Below are 14,377 nucleotides of genomic sequence, written 5' to 3' on the forward strand. Positions count from 1 at the left end.
GACAGAAAGTTCTATTATAGTTGAGAAACAAAACAGACCAAAAAAATTGGGAGTCAAGTGCTTGGAGCGCCACACAGTGGCCAATCCGAGATCTTTTTCTTCAAATCTTCACGACTTCGCATCGAAAATCAATAATTTCATAACGAATGACACACTTCCGCCCACCATAAATCAACTAGGACTCATTGTCTTGAACGTAGCTTGCAAATGAAACCAAAAGTCAGCAAAAAAATTTATTTTGTTTGAGTTATAGGGTTGTGAATTTTAGCAGTCATTTTGACTGGTCACGGTCCGAGTGTCCATGGCGAAATTTTTCTCGCTTACTAAAAGAGCTAGTGAAATAAAAAAATACAAATTTTGTAGAGATTCAAAATTCATGAAAAGTCGTATTTTTTGCGAATTTTTGAAGCGAAGTATGCAAAAGATATTCAACAAACAAAGTGTCCAACCAGTCATTTTGACTGGTGCGGTCTTTCTAGTGTTAATAATGAAATGTTTTTCACACGACTTATTGATTTTTGAAAGGTGTAGCAAAGCACACCGGGAAGCGTTGGAAGGAAGATTTATTTGAGGTAATGTAAGCAATATTTAACTAGCTAAGAGAATTGAATCAAGTTGCTTCAAGTGACGACATGTCTCTACTGCACACCCATCATATATGGATGAAAAATTACATTTTAATAAGTGTTTTATTTATGAAAAACCAATTTATAACGAAATTTATCGATACACCACAGGAAGCGGATCTATTTCAAATAAGAGATTATTGTACCCAGGACCAAGATATGAATGACCTACTTCCCAAAAGTGACCAACTACATCGAATCCCTCCGATAGCCACTTCATCACGTCCATCATTTTTCCCGATATGATTGAAGAAGCCGAACGATGTGTTGTTCACACAATTATTTCTCTTGTGGTGCGTTCCGGAAAGGCGTTATCAAAGAAAAGGGATTTCTCCTAGTTAATTTCCATCATCGCTCGTGAGAAGTCATCTCTTCCGCCTTTCGTCGGCTTTCTCCGAGCTTTATTACGCATTGCTGAAAGAAGGATCAACACCTTCTTTCACCAACATTGCACAATGAAGGACAGAAGAAAGGTCCAACAAAAGTAATAATACTTATTAATCAAAGGAAAAAAAACTTACCACACCGCCTCCCACGGAATGCAGCAGGATCGATTTGCCCTCCCGCAGCGAGACCAAATCGAAGATTAGGATGTACGCGACCAGGTAGTTCATCACGATGGCGGCCGCATCCTGGAATGTCATCTCCTCCGGAATGTGGTACACGTGCTTGACTGGGACGGCCACCAGTTCGGACCAGGCCCGGAACTCCGGCAGAGCTACCACCCGATCCCCGACCTGTTGAAGGATGAAAACGTAAGAAAAAAAACGGAAATCGTGAGGATATTATGATTCACTCGTGGAATAGACGAGGACATGAATAAAAAAAACCCCAGTCTGACAAAGTGTGTCAAAATCAGATTTGAAAATCAGTACCTCAGTCATTTCGAAAAAAAACAAATATCAAGACTAATGTGGACTTCCTTTAAAATTCCTCAATGACAGAAAAACGTTATCTATTCAAAGGATATTCTTTAAAGTTGAACTCCATCGACAAGTCCCAACGGTTCCCGAAAAAAAGAACATACACAACACTCAGCCTATAAGGATTAGCCCAAAGAAACAGGACTCCTCAGCCTCCCCGAAAGGTGGTTTATCCATTATGCCGGCAGTCAGAGTTTGGTCGAGTCAGCGGCTTTTGACGTTAATGCTTGCCGGGATAGAAGTAGGAAAAAAATGGTACGCCGGCATACGACGAGATCTGAATCACAATTAGGTCATCTTCTCTGGATCAAGCGTAAGGCGTGTATTATCAAACTTTTGCCCTTCGCAGTTTTTTTGTATTCTATCCTGAAGTTCGAAATTGAAGTGATAACATGCAGGCGGATGTCATTATATGGGGCTCGTTAGTACCCAGAAGTCATCTCCCCAGCTGGAACGAGCTTCGGGTAACGGCTGGGGCGTTGGTGTTTTAAGAAAAATATTTTTTTGGCTTGTTTACAGTTTGACTGACATTAATCGTTTTTTTCTCGTGAATATAAGAATCTATACGCAAAACATGGTTTGATAAAAATACAGCCAATAAAACCATACTGTCGATACGATCCGCGCTCAACGTATAAAAATGTTAATAAATAGAAGTAAAAATACACTTTGTTTTGTGGATAACTTCTGAATGCATCTATGAAAATTGATAAAATTTTCCGCAAAGCTACCTTGTTATGTAATATTTCCACGTGAAAATTTTTGAAACGTTCTGTAGAGTGGTTTTTGAGATAGTGTCCAATGAAAAAGTTCATTGACTTTAATTTTTGGGCGCCGTGTGCGCCATTGTTCATACTACAAACCACCCTGTTTACAAATTGAGGCGTTTTTTATTGCATTTTTGTTTTCTGAAGCTTGACTTTAAAAACTACTCAAAACTTTTAATTTGGTCGAAGATATGACAATTTAAAAAGATTGTCCTCCTTCGACACAAGAATAACATATTTAACATTTAATCACTCCCGCTCCGTTTTCAAGTAATTGCACCATTCCAGATCCAACCAAAACATAGCATCAACTTTGTAGGATCTATGGAAGTGTTATTCAGGGAAAAAGATCGGATTTGGAGGTAACTTCCTTTGTATATTTAGCCATGCATTGTGTCAATAGTTATGTAATACTGACTGATTTACAGCTTCCAGAGATCGTCAGCCACCTCAAGTGCTAGACATCAAATTTTTTAAATTTTTTTTTCTGTGTTCGTCTCTCAAACATCCAGGCAAGACTTATCAACGAAAAGTTTCTTGTGGAAAACCTGCCAGGTGCTCGCTTAATAGTTTGTGTTGCTGTCTTTTACGTGATTTTACAAAAAATCTCCCCGATAGCGGTACCAATATTTTGCACACGATTTGACCACCGTATTTTGTTTTTTTTTCTAAGGCGGGCAGTTTTTTTTCTTGCAGAAATGAAGTCAGGCGGGTTTATTAGTCAGCTAGATGAACTTATGAGAAAAAAATATTGTCACTTCCCCAAACGAAATTTTAGATTTGCGCACTTATATCCCCTACATTCATGGAATCAATCATCTTTACTTGATGAATAGTAAAAATAAGAATGAATTAGTACACTTTTAGATCTTCTAGGACTCCTTAAACGATTTACAATATGAATTTAAGTCAATTAGTGGATTTCCAGCTGTTTTTGAGTCTCCAACTGGGACTTTACTGAATTTTTCATGATTCTGCTCAAAAAATTTAATCAATGACCTTCTATATTGGACGTTATCTCAAAAACCACGTGACAGAACGTCACAAAAATTTGCCCATATAAACATTAAACTATGTTGCTTCAATGAAAATTTTATCAAATTTAATTCATTTATGCAGAAGTGATCAATAAAACAAAGAGATGCATTTTATTTCGAATACACTCTTTAAGAGCACCTGTATCCGTGGTAACAGCCGGTTTAGACTAGGGTTACTATACGGTTACTGTACTCTTTTGTTCCGTTTTTCATGGAGCGTATTTTGGTATAAAATTTTTTGCCGTGGGGTTCACCGATAGCGAGATGAAAAAAACCCTTTTTTGTTATTAAAATTAGGACTTCGATGTCTTCGACATAGTTGTTTATATTATTGAAATACATAAATTTGTCAAATATGTTAGGGACCATTCAAATTTTACGTAACGTTTTTAGGGGGGGGGGGGGGTTATAGCAGCTTCTTCCGCTTTGTGGATTTTTCTTAGAAATTCTGAGACGAATTTGTTTCGTAGGGGGGCGAGGGGTTCGAAAATGTTCGAAAATTGCGTTACGTAATATTTGAACGGCCCCTTAACCCTCATCCGCATTAGATTTCATTACCCTAATCAGCACTTGTGGTGTCAATTTGACACCACAAGCTCAAATAGTTATAACTTTTGGCGTAATAGACCGATTTAAACAAAACTTACATTAAAAGAAACCTTGTAATGTCAGTGAAATATGTTTAGAACATTGTATATAGCTAAAGTTACTAGTTTTCTCGTTATTCAGCATGAAAGAAAAAAAATCCGAAAAAACATGCCTCACGAAAACTGCTGTAGTTCATATGTTACACGTCCAAAAAAATATTTGCCTTATGCATATGAAAGCTGAAGTTAATGCCTACATCATGAAGACAAGAAATATTTTTTTAAATTTTTTTTAATGAAATGGTCACAAAAAGTTCAAAAAAGTGGTCTAAAAAACCTACTTTTCATTCGATTGCTAGTAAATACTGTTTGAGCGATGGTAGAGTTTTGAAAAAAATATGACTACAAAATGTATTAAAATTCCAACATTTTGCTGTCTTTAGATTTTTGATGCAACAAAAATTGAATTTACTGGAAGTTTTCAAAGTTCAGTACTTTGCGCGATTTTTTTACAAATTGAAATTTCATCTCTTTTTGTGGTCCACCGTCATGTTGTACCCGGATTATCAGTGCTTTTACTTTGTTTGGACCAACCAAGAGTATATTCATTGGAAAGCACATTTAATCTTCATTCTAGTGAGGTGCTGCAATTCACGCTGTGAGATTGCACAAAAATATGAAAATTATAAACATAAAATCATTCCTGAATTTCTAGAACTACAAGCACCTCGTCCAGCAAAACGTGTTTGTTTGCTCTCCGAGTAGGTACGGTGGGTGGTGATTTGGTCAGAGAGCGAAGCCGACAGACGAAATAATGATGCGTGTCGTACGTTTCTTGGTAGGAAATTTTCTATTGATAGTAGTTCACGTTTGCTTGTCACGACACGCATCATTATTTCGTCTGTCGGCTTCGCTCTCTGACCAAATCACCACCCACCGTACCTACTCGGAGAGCAAACAAACACGTTTTGCTGGACGAGGTGCTTGTAGTTCTAGAAATTCAGGAATGATTTTATGTTTATAATTTTCATATTTTTGTGCAATCTCACAGCGTGAATTGCAGCACCTCACTAGAATGAAGATTAAATGTGCTTTCCAATGAATATACTCTTGGTTGGTCCAAACAAAGTAAAAGCACTGATAATCCGGGTACAACATGACGGTGGACCACAAAAAGAGATGAAATTTCAATTTGTAAAAAAATCGCGCAAAGTAGTGAACTTTGAAAACTTCCAGTAAATTCAATTTTTGTTGCATCAAAAATCTAAAGACATCAAAATGTTGGAATTTTAATACATTTTGTAGTCATATTTTTTTCAAAACTCTACCATCGCTCAAACAGTATTTACTAGCGATCGAATGAAAAGTAGGTTTTTTAGACCACTTTTTTGAACTTTTTGTGACCATTTCACTAAAAAAAATTTAAAAAAATATTTCTTGTCTTCATGACGTAGGTATTAACTTCAGCTTTCATATGCATAAGACAAATATTTTTTTGGACGTGTAACATATGAACTACAACAGTTTTCGTGAGGCATGTTTTTTCAGATTTTTTTTCTTTCATGCTGAATAACGAGAAAACTTGTTACTTTAGCTGTATATAATGTTCTAAACATATTTTACTGACATTAAATGGTTTCTATTGATATAAGTTTTATATGAAGTTCAGAATAATTCAAACGACTTAAATAGATTTTACTTCTGTGGTGTCAAAATGACACCAAAAGTCGGAAAAGGGAGTTTTTTTGTCCAGGCTTCCAGGGTTCGTCCATAAAAAAAGTAAAGATGCAATATTGAAGAACTTTTGAATTCATTTATGGTCCCCGAAGAAATTTTTGTATTTTGAAGCTTCTGAAAAAAGTTACAAGCCTTCAAACTTGCAATGGTGTCAAAATGACACTCTAATGCGGATGAGGGTTAAAGTCCTATTACATCACTCTTAGAAGTGATAGTCAACGTTAAAAAAATACCTTGAGAAAACAGAAAAAACAGAATCTGACACGTTGTAGATTGGATAAAATGGTTCGCTGTCTTCGAAACAAAGTTGTAACAAGCCTAGATCTACAATTGTCTCATACATTATGATGGATTATGCTAAAACTCTATAGAAAGCATTTAGTGTATTTTATTGGCAGTTTTGGAAGGCTCGTCCTACAAAAAGTGCACATTTTTGCAACACCACCTTTTTGTGATTATTTTTTACGATATGCGGAACCATTTACAATTTAAATTAGCGGGGAAATTAGTGGAACTAACAAAGTTTTGAATGATTGAAAATACTCTTTTTTTAATAAAAATTACCTATTAATGTAGTGATGTAATAGGATTTTAACATATTATTAAACATGTTTATATCAAAATATGCTCCATGTTAAACTGAATAATTTTGCTGAAGACATCAAATGTCTATCTCTTCATCCTTGGGCGCTGTTAATTTCGTACAGCTAGATTGATGTTCTGCACCACTGTGCATTGAACTGTTAGCAATCTAAAACATGCTTGCAAATTAAACTTTTCAAAAATCGTCGGGTAAAACGGACACTACTTAGAAATGGTACATTATGCGGAAAAAATGGCTTTAGTTTATACATTTGTGAGTTAAGTATTTAAGAACATTTTTAAACCAAAATGGAACCAACTGGTCCGAGTCCAGAAGCAAAATAGTTTGGTTTTCGGAACCGAAAATCGCTCTTGCCAAGGTCTTTTGAAGACTTAATAATTTATGGAGGATCAAACCGATAAAAAGGAGAAACTTATGTGTCCGCTTTACCCGACCTTGAGGTTTCTGTCTTACCCGCCTTAGCAACTTGTTGGTTGATCAAGTCCTTCGAACCAAATTTGATGATGTTGTACCAATTGGTTAAGAAGAAGCCTAAAAACATACCACCTTTGAAAACGGTTGAATTTTTCGTAAATGTTGCAAGTTATGAACTCCTTTCTAAGGAGAGAAAATTACATCAAATAATGGATCCTCAAAGTTTTTTTTTTTGTTTACTATTATGAAACCTTGCTTGATGTAAATAAACAAAAGGTTTCGAAAGTGTTGATACTCTAAGGCGAACACATTCCCTTTAGTAGATTTGTGCCAAACATTTTAATTTTCGACATTTTGAAAGTGTCCGTCTTATCCAACTATGACCCAGCGTAGCCAGATCCAGTGGTCGGAAAATCGCTCAAGAAAAGCAATCAGGAATGGTTTCTAGCTAGAATGATGCTACCTCCGAGTGCTGTGATACGCACGTGGTAAAAGTACCCATTGAATATATGTCGAAAATCAACACTAACTTGATACAAGAAGATATACCATGCCCCACCGGAGGCTACCGTTGCTATTCGTCACGTGGCTAATCGACGGTGATCGACATACTTGGTGATACATTTTGAACGTCGCTCCCTCAATCATTCCCGAACATCTATCCTCGCATCATTGTTGATAATGCTCGTTATTGATAGACGATCATTAATGTTTCAAAAGGAAAAATCTGAATAAATACCAGGACCACATGTTCAAAAAAGCTGTTGCACATGCTGGACAGTTCATTGCGGTTACCTAGTCATGATTTTGTCCTTCTAGGCAAAACGAAAAATAAAAAATCATCTGATAGCCTACATAGATCGCTCAGAACTGATACATATCAGTTATGATCCTAAAGGTTGAAAGTCATTAGGGGAAGGAAATCAGCATCGAGACGTTCGTTGCTGATAGTCTGCGTCCTTTTTTACCTCATCATGTTTCGCAAAAGTGTTTCAAATACAGAAGCGTCGTTGTCATGCATGATTGTTTGTATGATTTGGTTGAAGAAGGAAAATTTGACTGCTTTGATTTTTTGGCTCTGAATGTAGTCAAGCATGGCTCAGTGAAAATGATTGATTTTCGGAAGCATGGCCAGATCTACGGATTTCTACTAATTTTGAACACTTCTACGAACCTACGGATCGATGCTCAAAATCTACGGATTGGCAGTTTCTACGGATTATTGAAAAAATTGAAGGGGTTCAACGAATAAACGAAAATTTAGACAGACGACCACAAAAAAGGTATGTCTCAATTCGTCAAAATCAGTCATTTTTCGTTTTTCGTCGAATCTTCGAATTTTCGTGGTTTGCAAACCGGCAACGCTGCTGTGACCTACCTTCTATTGTTGAAAGATATTTGATAAGGAAGCCAATGTACATATTTCTCCAATTTTATGAAGCTATGCAAGAAATATGAAAGCAAAACACCTTACAAAAACCACGTTAACATTTTGGCAAAGGCATCTTATATTTAGTCTTAATAAACAGTGAGTGCGATAAGTGCCTTTGAGTTGGAATACAGTTTTCCATATGCACAAAATTTAGTTAATAGGCTTAAATGCCTCGTATTTAAATAAAATGTTCACAAATCTTAAATATTGATTGTATAGAAAATGTACTCGTCAATAAAAAAACCCTGTTTTAAATGCATTGTTTTATCATGATTTGTGTGATATGTCAGCATAACATCTTAATACTTCTATCCCATAGAATAAACCAATTTCCTTCTAGGTTTGCATACCATCCGGGCGCACAACTCGGAAAAATGATCTGAATGTACTCTTTTTGGTGTTGCGGGATATGGTAACCCAAGTTTAGACTCAAATTCCGACTAAAGCAACCGCATCCTTGGACCAATTTATCTGTTTAAATTCCGCTTTTTTTAGAACCTGTATGAGGATGGCTCCAAAACTGGTGATACTTGGACCCGATTTGACGCAGTTCTAAACCGTTTGACAGTTAATGAAACTCGAGTGAGGTTGCCTTTTTTTCACTGGATTGGATCTAATTTTGTTGATTGTATAAATTAGACTCAAAAATAAATCACGAATACAGGTGCTCTAAAAAATTTCTTAATGGTTCACATTCAGTAGTTTCCACTGCTAAAATGAATTTCTTTCAACGAAAATATCAGTATGAACAATCATTTTTCAGATCATGATCAGGATCAAGATTGAAATAAGCATCAAGACTAAGATCAAAAATCAAAATTGGAATAACGATCAGATTCTGAAACAGAATTTGATATCAGAAATCGGTTTCTACATATATCTTAATTACAAACAAGATCAGTTTCAGAATCAATGTCGGGATCAGAATTATAATTAGAACCAGGAAATTTATAGCCAGAAAAAGCGGTTTTATCCGGACTTGCCTGGATATTCACTGAAAAACTCGAGACAAGTCCGAAAAAGTGCCCGGCTCGTTCCAGGGTTTATTCACATGACTTATTGGGAAAATTTAACAAAAATCTCAAATTAAGTTTTCATAGGATTTAATTTTCATCTGAAATTTTTTTTTGTGTGTTTATTTCATAAAAAAAACATCAATCGTGTTTTTGAAGTATTAACATATAAAGGATAAAAAAAATTAAGTCGGGATATACAAAAAATTCGACAATCTATATCTCAGAAACCAGACCGCCAAATACTTCAAATTTAGAGTCTTTGAGTAACCGAAAGTGTTGTGTTTAATTTTGTAGAATTAAATTTTACTCTAAATTCATAACATCTAAGTTATGCATCTAAATGTACAACAATCACGACGAGCGAAAAAACCAAATATCTCGTATTTGGTCCGCAATAATACAATTTGAACGCTGTTGGTGTTCTGTGACAAAATATTAAAATATTTTTGCTAAACATAGACAGTAGATCGCTACAAATTTTGTATGCAAATTTCAAATTTATTTATTTTTACACCTCCCATTAGTTTTTTTTGGTTGTTATGTGGCTCCACGCACTTATATTCGCGAACTTCATCATCAGCCATCATATCCTTGAAAGATGTTCGACTTAGCTTGAAGTAAATTAGATCTCTTCAAAGAACTATGAATTATCTCTGAGATAATAAATGTAGGTGTTCGTTTAAAAATATATAAACATATTAGTTCATCCATCAGGCTAAAGCGTTTGTTTGCTGTTTTCAATACTCCAGAGATTAAATCGATTGGGACTGCTCTTTTTCAATAAATTCAAAGAAACGGAACAAGAATCAGTAGGTAAGTACGTAACTCCTGTTGATTGCATCGACAATATCTGAAACACGACATCCGCCACCATGAATATTCAACTAACTGCTCGATAAAAATGCAAAGTGCAAACCGAGTCAGATAAGCATTGTTTAAAGTTCTTTATTTTTACTTTATTTTCATTTCTCATCTTCGGAAAACACCTAGAAATGTGGTGTTTGAAAAGTTTGCCAGCAAACGTAAAACTTTGTCCACATCTTTTGGTGGGCAAACAGATAGGTAAGCATAGGCGTCGGGATGCCGACGACGCCCGTCAGGGTTGGATCTTTTCTGCTGCAGCAGGTCATCACCACCATCTGGTTACGATTGGCAAAAGCATGCTAAATAGAAGTTTTCCTCTGGTACAGGAGAAAACTTTTCCCATTATATTTTGCTCCCGCGTTACCGAAATTTTCCTCCCAGTCTCCGGGAAAAGTTGGATGCAACCTGCAAGCAGCAGCTCCTCACCCAAGAAGGGAGTCGGGTAAAAAAATCCTCTTAAATCTTGTTTTTTCACCTCCCTCCTTCCCATCTGCAAAAAACTCACCTTGAATCCTTCGACTTCCTCGCCGACGGCTTCAATTTCTCCGGCACACTCGAACCCGAGGATGGTTGGCGTTTTCGGGGGCGAATCGATGGCTCCAAGGCGCACCATCAGGTCCTGGAAGTTGAGGCCACTGGAAAAATGGAAAAAAAAGGTAGAAGAAAAACAAATAACCAAATTAGTGTTTGTGATTCATGTCTGGCATATTTTCACACAAGTGAAGTTTTTTTTTCAACGGGAATGCGCTATGGACAAGAGAGAGTGCAAAGAATCCAAAATGAATCAGCATGTCTCCTGGGAAGATTTAAAACTAACTTCTGCCGAAAGGAACTCAAGAAACTTTTAGTTTAACATCAAACTTTATTCAACGTAACTCTTTCAAAAAAGACAAAGTACGAACATTATAGTGTAAATATTTAGCAATTAATCAGATAATAGTAAAATTATGCACGCTATACACAGTCCACCTAATCCAAACTAGGGCGAGATGTCTTACTTTCTTCAACCGACAAAATTTAATTAACTCCATAAGCCAACCAAAATGACTGCCGAAACTAAACTTCCGGGCGGGAGGTAGTTAAACCTAATTGAAACCTCAAACCATCCAACAAAAAGCCCAATTATCCTGGCCCGCTAAGCCTAAATTGTTGCACGGTTGTTGCGGTGACTTGCCCCTCACCCAAAAAAATAAAAAAGAAACTAGGATGGAATACTTCCTTCAATTCGTCTGCCGAAGAATCGTCTAAGCTGTGACGTTAAATAAATTAGCTCCTCCTTATTCTTCTGTTGAGTCTTTTCTAGAACTTCGATGGGTTTCAACCCTTCAATAAGCAGGAAGAAAAGCAAACAAAAATAGTTGCTAATTGAGCCTGATAAGTCGTAAACCAGAAATAGGTATGCCCAAAACTAGTGCACAATTTGCATAGCTTGTTAGTAAAATGGATAACAAAATGATTCAATAAAAAAAATACATTCATTTCAAACCAACTTTCTCAAGAATTTGAAAATAAAAATCAAATCGGTTTAACTCTGATATACAATATTTTGAGGTCTTGAAGAATTCGTACAATTTAATGAACCTGATTCTTTATTAAAATCTAGATAAGATGTTCAAAACATCACAAATTAAATTGTGTAAATGAACATTTTTACCTTAAGTCGAGTTCGATGTAAATTTATTTTGATTTGAAACCTGAAATTTGAATAAATACTTGAAGACCAAATTTATAAATTCAAAATTTTGAAAAACGAAGCTCAAATTATGAATTTGAGTTAGAAAACTAAATCAAAATACAACATTTGATATACAGTGTGGTATCTAAGTAGTCTGGTATTTCCATAATGTTTATCTTGTGCCAACTGAAGATTATTATTAGTTTAACCACGGATCCTGAAGGTTCAAGATACTACTATTTGACGATGAAATTTTTAAGTTTTGTTTTCTTTTCATCGAGAACACCAGTCGTCCGGAAAATTTACATCAAGCAAATGAAGAAAATATTTGAGGAGAAGAGGAAAAATGGCTTGGCCAATGGTGAGTTTGTTGTTTTTGCTCTCTCCCTGTGGCTTTCAGAGATTTGAAACTTTGTGTGCCGGCTTGTGAGCCGAAATACCTCAGACACAGCACCTGGTTCTCTAAATGTGGGAACTGTTACCGAGACCCGGTAAAACGGGAATTCTCGGAGCAGTTGCCCAAAGTGTGGAAACACTCGATGTTTCCATGCAGTCGAGAATAAATACTTGGCTAGGGGCAAATCAGAACATGGTTCTCAAATTATGGGAGCTTCTAACTGCCCGAAGTGTGGTAATTTTTTTACCCTGCAGTCGAGTGTAAAGCCTGACTGAAGATGGAAAGATTGACAGTTCTGATTTTGAAAAAAAAAAATAGTTCTAGAGAGAGAACGGGAAAAAATTTAACCTGCCTTAATATGCATTAACATTGATTTCGAATAAATGGCCACTGGTAAACCCATTAATATAGCCATCCATTGAATATGGTGAAGGAAGTATGGCAGCTCGCTAAGAAGAATGGCGCCGGATGTTTGATGCCTACGTCGATTGAAGAGGATCTAGGATCATGAAGGATCTATCATTCAAAACAATTGACAAAGTCAGTTGTGCAATCATCTGACGGTTAACCGTTTTCAAGCTTCAATGCAAGTTTTGTATGAATATCATATTCCACGGCGTTCAAAAATCCTTGAACGACAGAAAATCCGACAAGTCGATCTAATGGACACTAGAGATTAAAAACGGGAGGAAAAGCTGATGGAAAACAACATGAATCTCATAAGTGAACTTCTTGTTACTTCCCGATCACGTGGAGAAATCCGATCTCAATTAGAACAGTGCGAGAAGTGTGCGTTAAGCAAACCGTATGACGAAATCATAAGTATAACCGCAGAATCGAATTATCGTAATTTTAAATTGGAAAATCGTAAGTACAAACGTTATAGATGTTGTAACCGTAAAAACTCGTTGTCCTTGGAAGAATCCACCCAACCAATATCCGCATAGATTTGTGGAAGAAAATACCCCCTTTATTCTGCGCCGCGCGTGAGGTGACGATAGTTGAATCACTCGAGTCACCCTAGTCACCCGATTCCAGTAGACGCTTTAGGTGAGAAACGTCTTTTAAATGAACTTTTTGAGTTCTTATCCTAATCTAGTAGTCAGCTGGGCATGAACCTCTGTCACATCGGCTTCGGGAATAAGGTGACAAGACTCACAAGACTCCGACTCGACTCGATCATCGTCACATCACGCGCGGCGCAGAATAAGGCGGTACGTCAGGAAGCTTGAACAGTGTTCAGATCGATCGATGTAGGAGATATTGGAGTCGTACTCAAACTTTTTCAGTAGATAGAACCACACCAAGATTAGTGAAGGTGGCTTGAATTGTCGAATTATAGGTCAAATGAAGTATATTGAAATAAATATAAATTGAAGGATGGAAAAAGGGAGAGAATGTGGTATCTAAGTAGTCTGGAATTTCCATAATTGTTTATCTTGTTTTAACTGAAGATTTTTTTTGTCTTTATTAGTGACACTTTACACCTAACTGAAGATTATTATTAGTTTAATCACGGATCCTGCAGGTGCAAGATGCTACATGCAGTCGAACCTAAATAAGTTGTTGTTTTCTTTTTTCCGGGATTTTCATCCTCGCGGATGATTCATCCCTTATAAAAACTTAAATAAGCGAAAAAAAACAATTATATAGAAAAAATTGGAGGTTCAAGTAGGTGTTGCCTTTCAAGGACGTCAAAATTTTTGCTCCGTGAAATTTTTTTTCTAGTATGTAATACGAAAATAACAAAAAAAAAGTCAATTGAACATCGAATCAAGCTGATTATAACCGCGATGGTGAACATAATTGTGAAGTGTGTTTTAGAAAATGGAAAAATTCCGTTGACATGCACGCTCATTTTTTATAATCATTTTCGAGGTTTTTTTCAACCGTTTTATGATTTTCCTTTGAAAACTTCGAAAATTGTAATTTTTCAAACGGAATGAATTGTTAAATTTCAAGCGTTTTCAAAGTTTCAGTGGCAAACCATAATAATGGTTAAAAAATGTTCCTTTCCACCATTGTTCATTTTTTTCAAATCGACTTGGACGATTATAATCCGTTTTTTTTTCGATTAATTTGGTGCAAATTGTGTTCTAATGCCAACGATTTTTGAACGAAAACTTAAAAGGGACTATTTAGAATAACGAGGACAAAAAAGGAAACCATTTGGAACAAAAAATCAAAGGTAAATTGCTTTTTCAAACATTGTCTACATATTGGCTATACTCATATACATGTTTTTTTTCATTACTGATAATCTCATCAAGTAGAATCTTCTGTTGAAATGATGGGAGA

At 36.0% G+C, this 14,377-nt stretch overlaps 1 protein-coding gene across 2 annotated transcripts in view; it reads right to left on the reverse strand.

Annotated features, from left to right (window-relative positions):
- LOC129754749 (synaptic vesicle membrane protein VAT-1 homolog-like) overlaps window positions 1–14,377 on the reverse strand; it is a 143,405-nt gene that overhangs the window by 20,301 nt on the left and 108,727 nt on the right. For both annotated transcript variants that reach the window (XM_055750965.1, XM_055750964.1), the window contains exons 3-4: window positions 10,513–10,642; window positions 1,148–1,363 (exon numbers count right to left, since the gene is read on the reverse strand). In XM_055750965.1, coding sequence (XP_055606940.1) covers window positions 1,148–1,363; window positions 10,513–10,642 — 346 coding nt within the window. The remainder of the gene's footprint in view (window positions 1–1,147; window positions 1,364–10,512; window positions 10,643–14,377) is intronic.

Source organism: Uranotaenia lowii, chromosome 3 (genome assembly GCF_029784155.1).
Source record: "Uranotaenia lowii strain MFRU-FL chromosome 3, ASM2978415v1, whole genome shotgun sequence".
NCBI classification, from domain to species: Eukaryota; Metazoa; Arthropoda; class Insecta; order Diptera; family Culicidae; genus Uranotaenia; species Uranotaenia lowii.